Below are 14,258 nucleotides of genomic sequence, written 5' to 3' on the forward strand. Positions count from 1 at the left end.
GCCAGGGGCAGGGGGTTGCTGGGATCTCCTGGCTGTGGTGAGGTCCCACATGGGCAGCATCTCCCCACAGCCCCATCCTGCCCACCTTTCTCCTGCAAAAATCTCAGAGGGAAGATTTCAGCTTGGAGCATCCTCCTGGGCTGGCTGGTGGGCAGGGAGGCCGAGAGGGGCATCCCTGGCACAGCATCCTCACAGAGGGCTTTCCTTCTCCTTCGGGATTTTAGGGCTCTCCAGGACAAGCTGGTCCTAAAGGATGGAAAGGTCACAAAGGAGAAAAGGTACCCCCAAAAATCCTCCTCTGAGGCTGGCAGGGGGTGGCTGAGCCTGAGCTGGTCAGTCCCATTGTGGATCATGGAGAGAACCCAGAGGGAAGCTGGAGGGTCCTGGCAAACACAGGATGCCCTTGGGCTGCCTTGGCTGGTTTTTGGGTGAGGGGCTGGCAGATCTCCCCAGCTCAGCCCCCAGAGCTGCCTCCCCCCTGGCTCAGATGCCCTTGAGGGGGGCTCAGGGGACCTTGGTGTCCTTCCCCCAGTGCCTGGTGAGCTCTGTCCCCACTTCCATGCAGGCCTGGGCTGGGATGTGGCCGAGCTGCTGGAGACCCACATCTCCCATCTCTTCTTCCCCCAGGGCGATGTGGGGCAGGAAGGGCAAGGAGGGGTCCCTGGAGAAGCTGGCAGGCGGGTAAGTGGCACTGTTGTCCCCAGGGAGGGTGGCAGCAGGCAGGGAGATTTCTGGGGAGATTTTTCCAGAGGAGCCCTGGTTTGCTGGGGGCTCAAATCCCTGGAGGGATAGTGAGGGGGCCAGATTATTTTGGAATTGCTCCTGAGCCTTTGATCTGTTGTTCCCAGGGCAAGAGAGGCAAGATGGGCCACCAGCCCCCACGGGGTCCCCGGGGGCACAAGGTAGGTTGGCTTTGCCCCCCAGGGTGAGAGCTCCTCTGGCACTTTGGGGGTGCTGCCAAACCAGGGGGGCTCCCACCTGAACCCCTGGATTAGAAGAGGATAAACCAATGCATCTGGAGGGCTCTGTGTCCCCCATCCCTCCCAGCTCTATGGGGGGGTCTCCAACACCCCTAACCCCTCGTGGGGCACTGCAGCATCACCCCCCACCCCTGGGCACACCAGCCAGGGCTTCTCACTTCTGTATTTCAGGGCTACCCAGGTGCCAAAGGGCTTCAAGGACCCCAGGGCCCCCAGGGCCCCTATGTGAGTATCAGCATGGGGGATTTGGGGTGCTGCTGCTCCCTGTGTGACCCCCATGGACACCACTGCGTGACCCAGCTCTGTGGACACCCAAATTGCAGACCCATTTAAGACAAGTGAGGTTTTTGGGTGGTTCATCCATCTCCTCCTGCATTCTCCCCCCAGGAGTGTGTGCAGTCAGGCAAATCCCAGTATATGGCTCTGGAGGCCAAACCCTTCCCTTGCAGGGAAGTTTCGTGATGCTGAGCACTTGGGCCCACCTTCCCAGAGAGCTGCCCTGGCTGGAGGGACCAGCTGAGACCAGCATTGGCCAACATAAAAAAAAAACCAAACTCAAATATTTCTTTTAACTACTAGAAATCCTTTTTTTCTCCCTTTAAAAATAAAAAATCCCAACTTTGGCAACTTCACCAAAGAAATCCAGGGAGATCCAAGGCACCTGAACTGCATTTTCCAGCTGGGATTTGCTGGGGGATCCTACCATAAGCAAAACTCAAAGACAAACTGAGAAAAACACCTCAAAGTTTCTAAAGATGAGAAAAATGCCTCAAATTTTCTAAAAATGCCTGAAATTCTTAAAATCCTGGCAGCAGCCTCAGCTGGGGTGAGGTCCCTCCTTGCCAGGGAGCAGCTCAGCCACAGGGTGATGATCCTCTCTTTAGGGCATCCCAGGGCTGAAGGGCATGAAAGGAGACCCTGGACCCAAAGGGCACAAGGTGGGTGACACGTTCTGGCCACGGTGGGAACCCTGGGTAGCGTTTCATTTGCTGGATGGCATCATTTATTCCCCCTCTTGTTGCATCCTGATGGCTACAACATCCTTCTCTGGGGGTTGACCGTCATGTCCCCAGCTGATGGGAGGTGGAATCTTAAGATCTGCTCCCAAGCCAGGTCCTTTTCCAGCCTCTCCATCCTCCTGGAGTTGCAAGAGCAGCACTAGCTCTTTTAAATCAGTCTTTTAATCCCCTGCTCTCAGCAGTGATGCTGATGCAGCACAAACCTCCTCTGTGCCATTCCTGAGCTGATGGATCCACCCTCGGCTTGAGAAGCCAAGCACATCCTCACCATCCCATCCCTCATCCCCACAGCCATAAATAAGAGTGACAAACAGTCCCTGGTGCTGGGGAGCTGCTCACATCCCTCAGGAAAAGGAAACCCTGGGAATCAATAAAGCCTTAATTTGTTGGGAGCTCAGTGAGCAGCAGGAGAAGCTGAAGGGCAGTGCCTGAAGTGCTGGCAGAGGGGAGGCTGTGGCAGCCTGGGCTGGGGTTTGTCCCCTGCTCCCACCACATTTCAGCACGTTTCTTTATTTCCTGAAAGTGTTTCCTGGGAAATTCCGAGGTTTTCCTGAGACATGTTTTAGTCTGGGATAAAATAAACTTTCATTTTGGCAGCTGAGCATCATCCATCCCACTGCCTCCCACCCCAGCAATGAGAGTGCAGCTAATTCTGGACCCAAAGGATGGGTGTTTGGGGGGTTGTTTGGTTTGGTGGGGGTTTTTTGCAGAAATTTTTGCAGCCAGCATTGGGAAATTTTGCATTCCCATAACTGGGAGCTTCCCATTTCCAGCCACTTGTTGGAGGCCAGGAGATGTTTGGCTCTGGGAAACATCCCCAGGCTGGTACCTCCTGCCAAGGGCAGGCAGCAAACCCTCCACTGCCCACCACTGATGGGTAACCAGAGCAGGGGTCCCAAAACCCACCCTGCAGGGCAGAGCCCCCCACCCAGGCTGGTGTCCTGGGGGGGGATTCTGCCCCTCTCTTTGACCCCAGAGCTTTCCCTGCCTCTCTTTTAGGGTGAGAAGGGCAGCATGGGTGACCTGGGCCAGCAAGGGGACGATGGCTTCAAGGTGGGGGATGGTTTTACCTCTTTTCCTTCCCCCTCCTGGTCCCTTGTCACCCTGTGTGACATCCTGCCACGTCTCCTAGGGCAAGCCAGGACCCCATGGTGTCCCTGGGAGGCCAGGACCCAAGGGAAAACAGGTAAGGGAAGGATGGAGAGGGATGTCAGGGACTGACATGAGTGTTTGGGGCGAATTCCTCATTTTTCCATGCAAAATCTGTGGGGAAGGGATTGGGTTTTGGAAGGATGCCCCTTGCAGTGCCCTGACCACCTCTGGTGCCTTTGCAGGGTGACACTGGTCCCCCTGGCCCACGGGGACACCCTGGAATTCCTGGGACACCGGTGAGTCCTTCACCCTCCCGGCAGGTTTGGGTTCACTCCCAGCCCCACAGGGGCTACTCTGGGATGGGCCTTTGATCCCCCCTGCCTCCCACTCAGCTGGGCCTTGTCCTTTCCTTCCAGGGCTTGTCTGGACCCAAAGTAAGTAGTGGGGAGCGGCTGGAGCCGGGATCAGCCCTGTCACAGGGTGCCCTGCCCTCCTTCCTGCCCCTTGGGGTGCAGGGGGCCCCGTGGGGACCCCGGGGTGCAGCTCAGCACAGCAGCAGCTCCACCCCCTGCTTTCCTTCCCTCTTCCACCTCATCCTTGGGCAGGGGCTGAGGGGCTTCCCGGGACTGCTGGGCCCCAGGGGCACGCCAGGAGTGCCGGTAAGTGGAGCCTCCATCACCGAAACTTGGGTCCCTTGCTGCCCCAAATTTGGCAGTGAGGTCCTGCCACGCCATGCCACCCTGCTGGTGGCGTCAGAGGAGCTGCCAGCGTGATGGGCAGCAGCCAATGTCACCAGCACTGTCACTGTCACCCAGGGTCTCGCCGGCCCCCCTGGTCCCAGCGGGCCTGCACTGGTGCTGTCCCAGGAGGAGCTGCAGGTGAGGGACTTCCCATCCCCTTTTGGTGGGTGCCACCCACGGAGGGAAGGGGTTTACAGGGATGTTGTCCCATGTCCTGCTGCTTCTGAGGTCCCCTGTGCACAAGGACCAAGCAGATGTTGTTGATCCCTCTCCCACCACGCTTGTCCTTGTCCCCTGCACGTCCCGTCCCTTCCCTCAGCACCTGAGGATGCTCCTGGCCAAAAGGAGAGAGGGGAGCTAAGGTCACCTTGGATATGTCCCCCTCTTTTAGCACCTCATTTATTCCTCCAACCACCTGAACTACACTGCAGTCTGGGCTCTGCTGGACACCCTGAACCAGGAGCTCCAAGCCCTCGTTGAGCATCCCAATGGCACCAAAACCAACCCAGCAACCACCTGCAAGGAGCTGCTGCTGGCACACCCCAGCCTGCCTGATGGTACCAGGGGGCATGTGGGGTCCCCACCGTTGGCTCTGGGTCTGTCCAGCTCTCCTGAGCCTGTGCAGGGACAGGCAGCTCTTTGCAATGAGGAGGGAATAAGGATTTGGGGGATGAGACCAGTTGGGTTTCATGGGCATCCCTGGAGAAAGGGGCTGGCAACCAGGCTGGATGGAGGTGGCAGTCGGGGATGTGCCACCAGCTAGGGTGGGTGGCATTGTGTGGCACCCTCCCTGTGCCAAAACCCAGGTGCCAGGAGCTCCCCTCTGGCTCCCTGCAGGGCAGTACTACATCGACCCCAACCAGGGCAGCCCCCAGGACGCGCTGGTGGCCTTCTGCAACTTCACAGCAGGGGGAGAGACCTGCATAGCCCCTGTCCACAACCAGGTATGGGGTGGCTTTGGTGGTCCCATGTTACCCCTTGGGGTGGGTGAGGAGGAGGGCTGGTGGGGCTGGAGAGAGACTGTGTTGTGTCCAGGAGTTTGGGGGGAGGATCCTGGTCACGGTGTGTGCCCAGGCTGCGGGGACAGGGCACGTACGTGGGTTGTATGGTGGCTCCTTGTGCTGGCAGTGCCACTGTCACCTGCTGGGACAGCACGGCACGGTCCCTGCTCCCCACAGGTCCCCATCAAGGCTTGGCTGAGCACCTACACCTCCGAGGGCACCTTTGAGTGGTTCAGCACCCTGCCCGGGGGCTTCCTGGTGAGTGCCGGGCTGGAACAGCCCAGGGGACACAGAGCTCCTCTCGTGGGGTCAGGGCTGTGCTGGTGCCCATCCCGCTGTGCTGGGCAGCACCCAGGCCACCCTGGCTGTGCACAGTGGGGTGTGACACCTCCTCCTGCAAGGAACTCCAAAGCAGCGCCTCAGCAGCGGAATCCTGCCCAGTTTGGGACGGGAATGAGCACAGCCCGCTCCAAGCGGCCCCCGCTTCCCGGTTTTCTCTCCCGTTGTCCCTGCAGCTGGAATACAGGGGGGCCAGCCCGGTGCAGCTCCGTTTCCTGCGGCTGCACAGCAGCCTGGCCACCCAGAAGGTGTCCTACTCCTGCAGACCGGCCCCCGAGCGGGGCCACCCCCAGCCCGACAAGGAAATCCGCTTCCTGGCCGACTCCCGGGAGCAGAGCTACGCAGCCAGCCTGCAGGGCTGCCTGGTAAGCCCGGCCCTGGCGCACCTTGGCAGTGCCTGGAAAAGGCTCCCGACATTCACAGAGCCCCTGGGAGTGTGTTTGTACCTCCAAAGTTTGGGATAGAGCTGGTGGATGAGGCTTCACCCGGTGGGAAGGGCATGGAGAGCATCCCTGGGGCCGAGGAGCTGCCCTGGCTTTTGGGAGCGGGCTGGGATGTGGCAGGGGGTGAGGTGGACACGGGGGAGGTCACTCGCTGGAAAAGCCAGGAAGGGCTGGGAATGGACTCTTTCCATTCACCGGGCTGCTGCGTCTGTCAAGGAGCCAGCAAGGGGACAGCGGGTGCTCTGAGAGGCTCCTTGAGGATTTTGGTGTCCCTCAGCTGCCCCTTTGTACTCCTTTCAGCTGGACAACGAGTCCTCCATCACCGACACCATCTTCCAGTTCAGCACGGAGGAGCTGTCGCTGCTGCCCCTGCGGGACCTGGCGGTGTTTCACAACGGCGACGCCTCGCACCAGTTTGGTTTCACAGTCGGACCAGTTTGCTTCAGCTGAAACTGGTGCCACCCAAACCGAGCCAGCCGGTTCCCTCCCCGCCCAAGAGCCATCCTGTGGGGGCTGGGGTGGCCCCCTCCCCGGAGCTGCAGGTTCTCTGCGAGATATCCGTGTTTGTAGCTGCATTCCGCCACGGACCACACTGCCTTCTGGAATAGAAGAATATTGTTTACAGAAGTCGTTTCTCTATAAATTATATATATATATTATATATGTATATATTATATATGAGAAGGTGCTGATTTAATGACTGCTTGGGGGAGGTTTGCATAATTGTAAGCGCTGGGAACTGTCTGCTTAAAGGAAAAAAAAGAAAAACAGTGAGCAAAACTACAGCCAGCTTGGGAGGAGGGGCAGGAAAGGGGCTTTTCTTTGCCAGGGTCAACTTGGAGCCTCATTTCCCCAGGACCTGTCTGAGAAGCCCAGTCAGCCTGTGGTGTGGGCAGGGGGCAGGCAGAGCCAAGGGGCTGGCACTTCTCTGGATGCTGCAGGCAGACCTTGTGCAGCAGATTGCAAAAGGAAAATTCAATTCCAACTCCTGGACAGAAAATGGCAACAAGCAGAACGTGGGGAAAAAAACAAACAAACAAACATTTTTTAATTATTATATTTTTTGCACAAATTGGTCATTTTTGCAGCATTTTCCACTGTGTTTTTGCACATGCACAGTCCCCACCTCTCCGGCCTTGGAGGCCACAACCCACAGGAGCTGTGGCTGCCAAAAAGTGTGTTTCTTTTCACTGGAAACTTCTGAAATATTTTAAAGAGAAGTAGCACATTTGTAGGTTTATCCAGTATTTTTTCTTACTTCAAGCAGCAAACACACCATGAATAACTCCAGTTCCACCTGTAAGGCAAAATTCACTCACTACCCACAGCAGTGGTTTGCCTGTAACTCTGTATTTCCTTCCCAAACCGGGAGAGATACACAAATCCCCTGGCAGGCACTGGGTACCTTTGTGGGCACCTGCTGGCACTTGGGCAAACTGTGCCAGGGGTAGCTCTGCACTCCCTGTTCCCTCGACAAAGCCACAGCTGGAGGGAAAGTCTGGTCTTCCCTTTGGTCTTTCCTGCCTATCTCTGGGAGGGGGGGGGGAATCCCATAGAATCCCAGAGTGGTTTGGGCTGGAAAGAGCAGCTCATTCCACCCCCTGCCATGGGCAGGGACACCTTCCACCGGCCCAGGTTGCTCCAAGCCCTGTCCAACCTGGCCTTGGACACTTCCAGGGATGGGGCAGCCACAGCTTCTCAGGGCAACCTGTGCCAGGGCCTGCCCACCCTCACAGGGAAGAATTCCTTCCCAGTATCCCATCTAGCCCTGCCCTCTGGCAGTGGGAAGCCATTCCCCCTTGTCCTGTCATTCCACGCCCTTCTCCCAGGTCCCTCTCCGGCTCTCTTGGAGCCTCTTTAAGCCCTAGAAACTCTAAGGTTTCCGTGGAAAATTCTCCTCTCCGGGGAGAGGAGCTGGGATCGGGAGCTGGGAATGGAGCCGGGAGGAAAAGCGAAGCGAAAGGGGGAGCGAGGAGGGGTGAGGACCGGCTTGGGCAGGGGATGCTGAGCCCCTTCCTCCGAGGATGCGGGAGGGACCCGCCCCGCCCTGCCCCACGCGTGTTCCCACCGCACTACAGCTCCCGGGGAGCCCCGCGCGCGCGTCACCGCGACAGCGACCGCGACACAGCGACAGCGACAGCCGCAGCCCCGAGACAGCCTCGGCTGGCACGGCACGGCACGGCACGGCACGGCACGGCACGGTACGGCACGGTACGGCACGGGCCGCCCCGCTGCGGGGCCCGCACCGCCACCATGCAGGTGAGCACGGGGAGGGGACCGGGGGGTGCGCCCCGGGCACGGCGAGCAGCGAGGATGGTGCCGGGAATCTCCCCCGGGAATCCCTCTGAAGCCTTGGAAATCCCGCCCTGCAGCCCCTGAAATCCCACCCGAAACCTTCCTGCGGGCTGAGGCATCGCCGATTCACCCCCTCGGTCCGGTCCCCCCTCGGCCCCTGCCCCAGCCGGGGGGCTCCGGCGAGCTGCGCACAGGGCGGGGGGATGTCGGTCAGTCTGCCAGTCCGTCTGTCTGCCTGTCTGTCTGCTCCTCGCACCCCCGTGCTACCACATCCCCACCCCAAGGCTCCCCCGTGTCCCCCTCTCCCGCCGCCCACGGAAGGGCTGTGCTGGCTGCACCACCAGGCTCTTGCAGCAGGAGCTCAAGGCACAGCTCAGGCCTCAAACTGTTCCCCCACCCCGCTGCGGGTTTGCTTTGTAGCTCCCAGCTCAGATGTGGTGTTTGGGTGCCACATCCCTGGAAGAGTCCCAGGCCAGGTTGGACGGGCCTTGGAGCAACCTGGGCTAGTGGAAGGTGTCCCTGCCCATGGCTTTGAAGTCCTGGATGAGGATGAGCTTTGAAGTCCCTTCCAACCCAAACTATTCAGTGATTCTGCTTGGTGTTTAAGGCTCCCAGATCCCCCCGATTTCCTGGCAGCCACATCCCTGTGAGGCCCAGAGGGTGGCTGACACCATCCCCGAGGGGAACCCCAGTTTGGGGACCCCTCCCCAGACCCCAGCATGGTGCTGCAGCATTCCTGGCTGGGATGATGTGCTGTGCAGCAGAGCAGGGTCGGGGGCTGCCGGGAGTCAGGTTTGTCCCGATGTGCAGGGTCAGGTGTCCCGGTTGGGATGCAGCCTGACACTGCTCCGTGCAGGCACCACTGGTTTTCCTCAGAATAACCCCAAAACTGCGGTGGATTCAGCCACTAAATGCACACGAGCAGAGGCAGCACAGGGTGTTTTCCAGCAGTTGTGTTTCCTTGTGAAATTCCTGCGAGGTGCGGAGGAGGGACTGGGTGCAGCCTCACCTGGGCAACTGCTCAATCCCTGCTGCGTGGGCAGGTGGGTGAGGACAGGAGCTCATCGCTCCTTCCAGCATCCCTGGGCCTGTCACATTGCCCTGGCAGCGCAGGGGTTTTTAGGACTTGCCCCTTGGACCTTTGCCCACCACACCTCACCCAGCCGTGTGCCAGCTCTGGAGAATTCCCACTGGAGCATCGCCGTGGGAGAAGAGGGAGGGGCTGTTGGCCCAAGGAGCAGTGTTTTGGGCTATGCTGGGCACCTAAAGGCTTGGCAGACCTGTGCAGCAAAGGGGACCTTCTGGATCTTTGGAACAGGCTGCCCAGGGAAGTGGTGGCATCACCGTCCCTGGAAGTGTTCAGAAAACATGTAGATGTGGCACTTGAGGACCTGGCTTAGTGGTGGGTTTGGGGTTTGGCAGTGCTGATTGTTTGGACTCGATGATCTTGGAGGGCTTTTCCAACCCTGATGACTCTATGATTCTGTTCCCTTGTCCCTAAAACAGTCATCTCCACCTTTCACCACTTTGCAGACCTGTGGGTGAAGCCTGTAAAGGAGAAATAGCTTCATTTAAAGGCTAATTACCATTAATCCATGGCCAAAGGAAGCTTAAAAGGGTGAGCCAATTACATGCGCTAATGCACTCTGGGAAGAGAGAGGCCGAAGGGTGTAATTAGAACTGGTCTATAATAACTCTCAGTTATTGGAGGGTATTTCTGGCCCAGGCCAGGCCAGTCAGTCACATCTGCTGGTGTCAGTAACGAGTGGGGACACTGCCAAAGCCATATCAGTGTGGCAGAGGAGCTCCATGAACACTTCCTGGAGAGATTCACCAAAGGGAGGATAAAGAACCCAACAAAATTCCACTCTCTGTGGTAAAATGAGCAAGACTTTTACCTACTGACAGCAGCTGAACATGAGCCAGGGGTGCCCAGGTGGCCAAGAGGGCCAATGGATCCTGGCCTGGCTCAGGAACAGAGTGGCAGCAGGAGCAGGGAGGTGATTCTGCCCCTGTGCTGGGCACTGGGAAGGCCACACCTCGAGTGCTGTGCCCAGTTCTGGCCCCTCAGCTCAGGAAGGACATGGAGGGGCTGGAGCAGGTCCAGAGAAGGGCAATGAGAGTGCTCAGCCCTTGGAATGGGCTGCCCAGGAGGGGGTGGAGTCCCCGTTTGAGCAGAGCCTGGATGTGGCATCAGTGCCATGGGCTGGGTGACAAGGTGGGGTTGGGTCACAAGTTAGAGTTGATGGTCTCAGAGCTCTTTTCCAACCCTGTTGATTCTGTGATTCTGAGATTCTCTGACTTGGCAGCTGGGCACGAGCTCTGCAGCTGGGTTTGTTACACAAGAGCAGTTCTTGTTCCTCCTGTTTCAGCCTGATGAAGGAGGGGTTGGTGCCTTTGTAGGTCCTGGCAGCCCCAGGTTGGACAGACAGGCAGTGCTCCTCTGCCAGGGAGACACATTATTGGGTGGTCACAACGGCTCTGGATGCTTTGGTAATTGAGATTTTGGGTGTCCCAGCAATGCAACGGTTTCTCTGTCCTGGGAGGTTCCTCATCAGGCTGTGGGTGGTATCCCCCAACCTCCACCTGTTCCCCATAGTCCTTCCCTTCTCAAATCTGGGCTGGTGGAGTCCTGGACTGGTCTTTCAGGGCTAAACTGGCTTTTTCTCACAGCCCAGACACTGCACAGGAGCTGCTGCTGGAGGTGACAACTGTCCTGCTGGAGGTCAGGGGAAGAGTTTAGTCCAGTCAGCATGACTGGAATTGTCAGTGCAGGTTCCTCTTTCTTCAGGAACTGGGGAAAAAAGATTGCACCATGTGGTAAAAGCCCAGATGAGCATCAGCTCAGCCCTCTGGGGTGGTGGGTGAATGGATCCCGAGGAGTTCCTCGTGCTGCCCTTTCCTTGGTCTCTTTTCCAGATGACCTTTTATTTCTCGGACACGGCAGTGCTGCTCTTTGACTTCTGGAATGTCCACAGCCCCACAGGTAGGCCCTGGGACATCCATCCATCCATCCATCCATCCATCCATCCATCCATCCATCCATCCATCCATCCATCCATCCATCCATCCACCCATCCATCCATATCTGCCCAGGGAAGTGATGGGCTGGCAGTGGGGACAGCAGGACCCCTCCAGCATTAAAACTGGAGCACTGGAGCATGGAGGGCTCTGGCAGAGCTGTGATGGGCTCCACACCTCCCTCATCCCAGGGCTTGGAGGGCACCTTCCCATGCCAAGAGCAGGAAACAGGGAGGTGTGGGAAGCACCCCCTCTCAGCCTGCCAACCCTCCCAGTTCACTCCATGATGGCTCAGCTTCCCAGTTCCTTTTACACTCCTTTTTTTCCCTCATTAAATTATTCTCCCAGCATCGTGTTTCAACTCCCACCTATTTGTGGAATCAGGGCAAAGTTGCATATTTTTTTCAGAGCAACCCCCTCCAAAGAAACCCTCCCTAGGAATTTCACGGGGGTGATTGGGCTAAATAAATTCTCTCCAGCACTTCACAAACCTGCTGCTCAACCCTGAATGTCAGGAGCCCTCCCCCTTATCCCATGGATCCCAAGCATGCTGGAACCCCCCAAACAAGCCCTCCCTGGGTGCTGTGAGCCCAGCCTGGCTGACCTGAGCCCTGTGCTGCAGGGATGGTGCTGTCAGTGCTGGTGATCCTGCTGCTGTCGGTGCTCTACGAGGCCCTGAAGATGGGCAAGGCCGTGCTGCTGCGGCGGGCGCTGCTGGCACTGCCCCGCAGCCTCAGCCAGGAGGCCCTGACGGAGCCACAGGAGGGGGACACCGACCCTGCGCAGGGCAGGTACCTCAGACACCCCCCTTTGCACCCTCTGGTGGGCAGTGGGGGGCTCAGGGAGGGCTCTGTGTCCCCTTGGCCAGCGCAGGAGGGGAGAAGGGCTGTAAGGAGGCGGCCGAGGAGTTGTAGGGAACTGCTTTTCCCCAGGACAGCGGTGTTTGTGCAGCCTGGGGAGGTGGCTCCAGGGGCATCCCAGTCCCTCCTGGTGCTCTGGGAGATGTCCAGGGTAGTGTCTAAAGGCTCATTTTTCCCCCCCAAGAGCCATTGTGGGTGCAGGAGGGTCTTCATGGTTTGGGGATGGGCAGAGTCAGGAGATTCCCAGCAATTCCTTCCTTTGGAGCCAAGCCCTGGGTTTTTCCTCTCATGTTTAATCCCTGAGGCTGCTGTTATTGCCAACCTCTTAATAATGTCCTCCCCTAGAACATCCTATTTTTCTTAATAAAACCTCCTTTGGAGCAGGGTTTGCCCCTGGGATGCTGTTTGCAGCCCCCATCCCTCTCCCTGCTCCCCAAACCCATCCCTGGCTGCTCCGGGCTCCTGGCAGGGGGGAATATGGGGTGTCCCAGCCCCTCAGTGATGGGGTTTCCCATCTTGTCCCACAGGTGGTTCCGGTACCACGTGGGGCAGACGCTGTTCCACGTGGTGCAGGTGGTGCTGGGCTACATGGTGATGCTGGCTGTGATGTCCTACAACGCCTGGATCTTCCTGGGGGCCATCGCGGGCTCCACGCTGGGCTATTTCGTGGTGTACCCCCTGCTCGGCCGGGGTTAGACCCCCCCCAGGGTGGTGGGACACGTGCCCCCACCTCCTGCTCCTCTGTCTGGAATAGCTGCTGTCACTTCTGCTGGCTCTGTCCCTGTCCCCTGTGCTGGGTGGGACGCAGAGCCCCAGGGACTCGCTGTGGGGCTCTCGGTGCTGGCCCTGCCGGGGTGGGGCAGTGCTGGGGACAGGGAGCCCCACGGCCAGCACTGCCAGGCTGGTGGCTGTCCCCTGGCTCTCAAGGAGCTCTGGGCAGGTGCTGACAGCGAGGGGGTGCTGGGCATTTCCTTCCCCTCCCCACTTTTCAAGGAGGTTCATCCTGGCTGGAACGGGAATGGTCCGGTGACTTGCTGGGGAAGGGGACACGCTGGGGACAGGGCCCACTGCCCTCCTGCCCCAGAGCTGCCCTGCACCAAGCCCCTCTTCACACAGTGCCTTCTGGGGATGCTGGGGGGGTCCTGCTCCCCCCACCCACTCCCCTCCTGCCAGTGCTTCAGGGATGGGGTTGGAGTAGCCCCCGAGCCATGGGGACACTGCTGCTCCAGGCACCTCTTGCTGCTTCCTCAGGACACCCCTTTTAATAAAATCATCTCAGTCACTCTGCTCCTGGTTTGTGTCGCTGCTGGGTGGTCTCAGGAGGTGACACCCCCTGGTCACAGCAGGAATGGGGGTCCCCAGCCCTGCTCCCCAGGCGGGAGGTTCAGGAACAAGGACAAACCTCCTCTGGCTTTAAATAAAGCTTTTCCATTTTATTAATTATTATAAGCATATCTTTAAACATTTGTATAACTTTCTTAATAAAATATCCTGGAAGAGACAGATTTTAAGTTCCCAAAGCAAGGCACTTTTGGGGGGTGGGGGGCATTCCCGAGTGGGTTAGGCTGGGCACCTCCCCCCCTCCAGTGGGGCAGAAACTGGCCCCTAAAGCACAGATGAGTGTCGTGGGCTGGGCCCTGCTGGGTGCACGTGTCTCACCTCCCCCCCCTACCCCGAGTCCTGCAGATTCCCACCAGCCCCAGGGCTTTTGGCATCGCTGGGGAAGGGGGGTCTGCAGCAGTCCCATCCCCCTCCCCACGGCGGGCAGGGCTGCTGGGGACAACCACTGCTCTTTGCTCGAGCGTCACTGCCGCTGCCAAAACCCGCACAGCCTGAGAGCTGCAGGAACGATCCGAGCACGGAACCGGGGAGCTCCAGAGGGCAGGGGATCCCTGGGATCCCTCCCCTGCACAGCGAGCTGAGCCTGGAGACAGCCCAGTGCTGCCAGGCACGGCGGGGGACACGGTGTGAGTGCCACCTTCCCCCAGAGATGTCTCTGAACTTAAATAGCTGCTAGAAGACCCCGGGGTGAGGGTGAGCTGTGAGTCCAGCCTGGGTACCACGAGCCCAGCCTGGACAACGTGAACCCAGCCCGGGTACCCCAAGCCCAGCCTGGGTGCCGTAAGCCTAGCCTGGATGCTGTAAGCCCAGCCTGGGTGCCACCAGCCCGTGCTTGCCCCGGCTCTCGCCCCCCTCCTCAGCAGCTCTTCGTGGCTGTGTCCCTGCCGTGCCCCTGTTTGTCGTCGCGTTTTCCGTGATCCCCCGCAGCCCCCAGTCCCACGGGCACTCCCGGAGCCGGCCGGGTGGGGTGGTGATGAGGAAGCTCCCGGGAAACCTCTCGGACTGGGGCAGGGGATGGCCCCGGGGCAGCCAGGAGCATCCCACACCCCACCCCGAGCGGGGCTAGTGCCAGCCCCTCCAGTAGCCCCAGGCACTTGTGCTGGGGGGGCAGATAAAGCATCTCTTCA

General features: G+C 58.9%; 2 protein-coding genes across 5 annotated transcripts in view; both read left to right on the top strand.

Annotated features, from left to right (window-relative positions):
* LOC126642292 (collagen alpha-1(I) chain-like) overlaps nt 1-14,258 on the top strand; it is a 151,390-nt gene that overhangs the window by 69,251 nt on the left and 67,881 nt on the right. Inside the window, exons 54-69 of one of the 3 annotated variants that reach the window (XM_050319751.1) lie at nt 225-278; nt 628-681; nt 849-902; nt 1,152-1,205; nt 1,865-1,918; nt 2,999-3,052; nt 3,132-3,185; nt 3,334-3,387; nt 3,508-3,525; nt 3,697-3,750; nt 3,907-3,969; nt 4,223-4,388; nt 4,669-4,775; nt 5,010-5,090; nt 5,348-5,536; nt 5,915-6,768. In XM_050319751.1, the coding sequence (XP_050175708.1) occupies nt 225-278; nt 628-681; nt 849-902; nt 1,152-1,205; nt 1,865-1,918; nt 2,999-3,052; nt 3,132-3,185; nt 3,334-3,387; nt 3,508-3,525; nt 3,697-3,750; nt 3,907-3,969; nt 4,223-4,388; nt 4,669-4,775; nt 5,010-5,090; nt 5,348-5,536; nt 5,915-6,064 (1,260 nt within the window). In that variant the 3' untranslated portion in view covers nt 6,065-6,768. Of the gene's footprint in view, nt 1-224; nt 279-627; nt 682-848; nt 903-1,151; nt 1,319-1,864; nt 1,919-2,998; nt 3,053-3,131; nt 3,186-3,333; nt 3,388-3,507; nt 3,526-3,696; nt 3,751-3,906; nt 3,970-4,222; nt 4,389-4,668; nt 4,776-5,009; nt 5,091-5,347; nt 5,537-5,914; nt 6,772-14,258 lie in introns of those variants that run through there. The other 2 variants (XM_050319753.1, XM_050319754.1) reach the window with 2 other exon arrangements.
* Nucleotides 7,777-13,252, top strand: SLC31A2 (solute carrier family 31 member 2). 2 transcript variants are annotated; one of them, XM_050319827.1, is made up of 4 exons: nt 7,777-7,873; nt 10,829-10,895; nt 11,553-11,721; nt 12,318-13,252. In XM_050319827.1, exons 1-4 carry the CDS (start codon nt 7,868-7,870, stop codon nt 12,484-12,486), a joined length of 411 nt encoding a protein of 136 aa, XP_050175784.1. In that variant the 5' UTR covers nt 7,777-7,867; the 3' UTR covers nt 12,487-13,252. The 2 variants fall into 2 exon arrangements, with proteins under 2 accessions (XP_050175784.1, XP_050175783.1); XM_050319826.1 differs by lacking the exon at nt 7,777-7,873 and having other exon boundaries at nt 10,424-10,895.

This window comes from Myiozetetes cayanensis, unplaced genomic scaffold (genome assembly GCF_022539395.1).
Source record: "Myiozetetes cayanensis isolate MyiCay16 unplaced genomic scaffold, myiCay2020 scf23, whole genome shotgun sequence".
Lineage (NCBI taxonomy): Eukaryota > Metazoa > Chordata > Aves > Passeriformes > Tyrannidae > Myiozetetes > Myiozetetes cayanensis.

What these genes read in the sequence shown, in the direction of transcription:
- SLC31A2 (XM_050319826.1), top strand. Translation starts at nt 10,778, where the DNA reads ATGGATCCCGAGGAGTTCCTCGTGCTGCCCTTTCCTTGGTCTCTTTTC. An exon ending in GAATGTCCACAGCCCCACAG is followed by an intron (nt 10,896 to 11,552) that starts GTAGGCCCTGGG and finishes CCTGTGCTGCAG; the next exon opens with GGATGGTGCTGTCAGTGCTG. An exon ending in ACCGACCCTGCGCAGGGCAG is followed by an intron (nt 11,722 to 12,317) that starts GTACCTCAGACA and finishes CTTGTCCCACAG; the next exon opens with GTGGTTCCGGTACCACGTGG.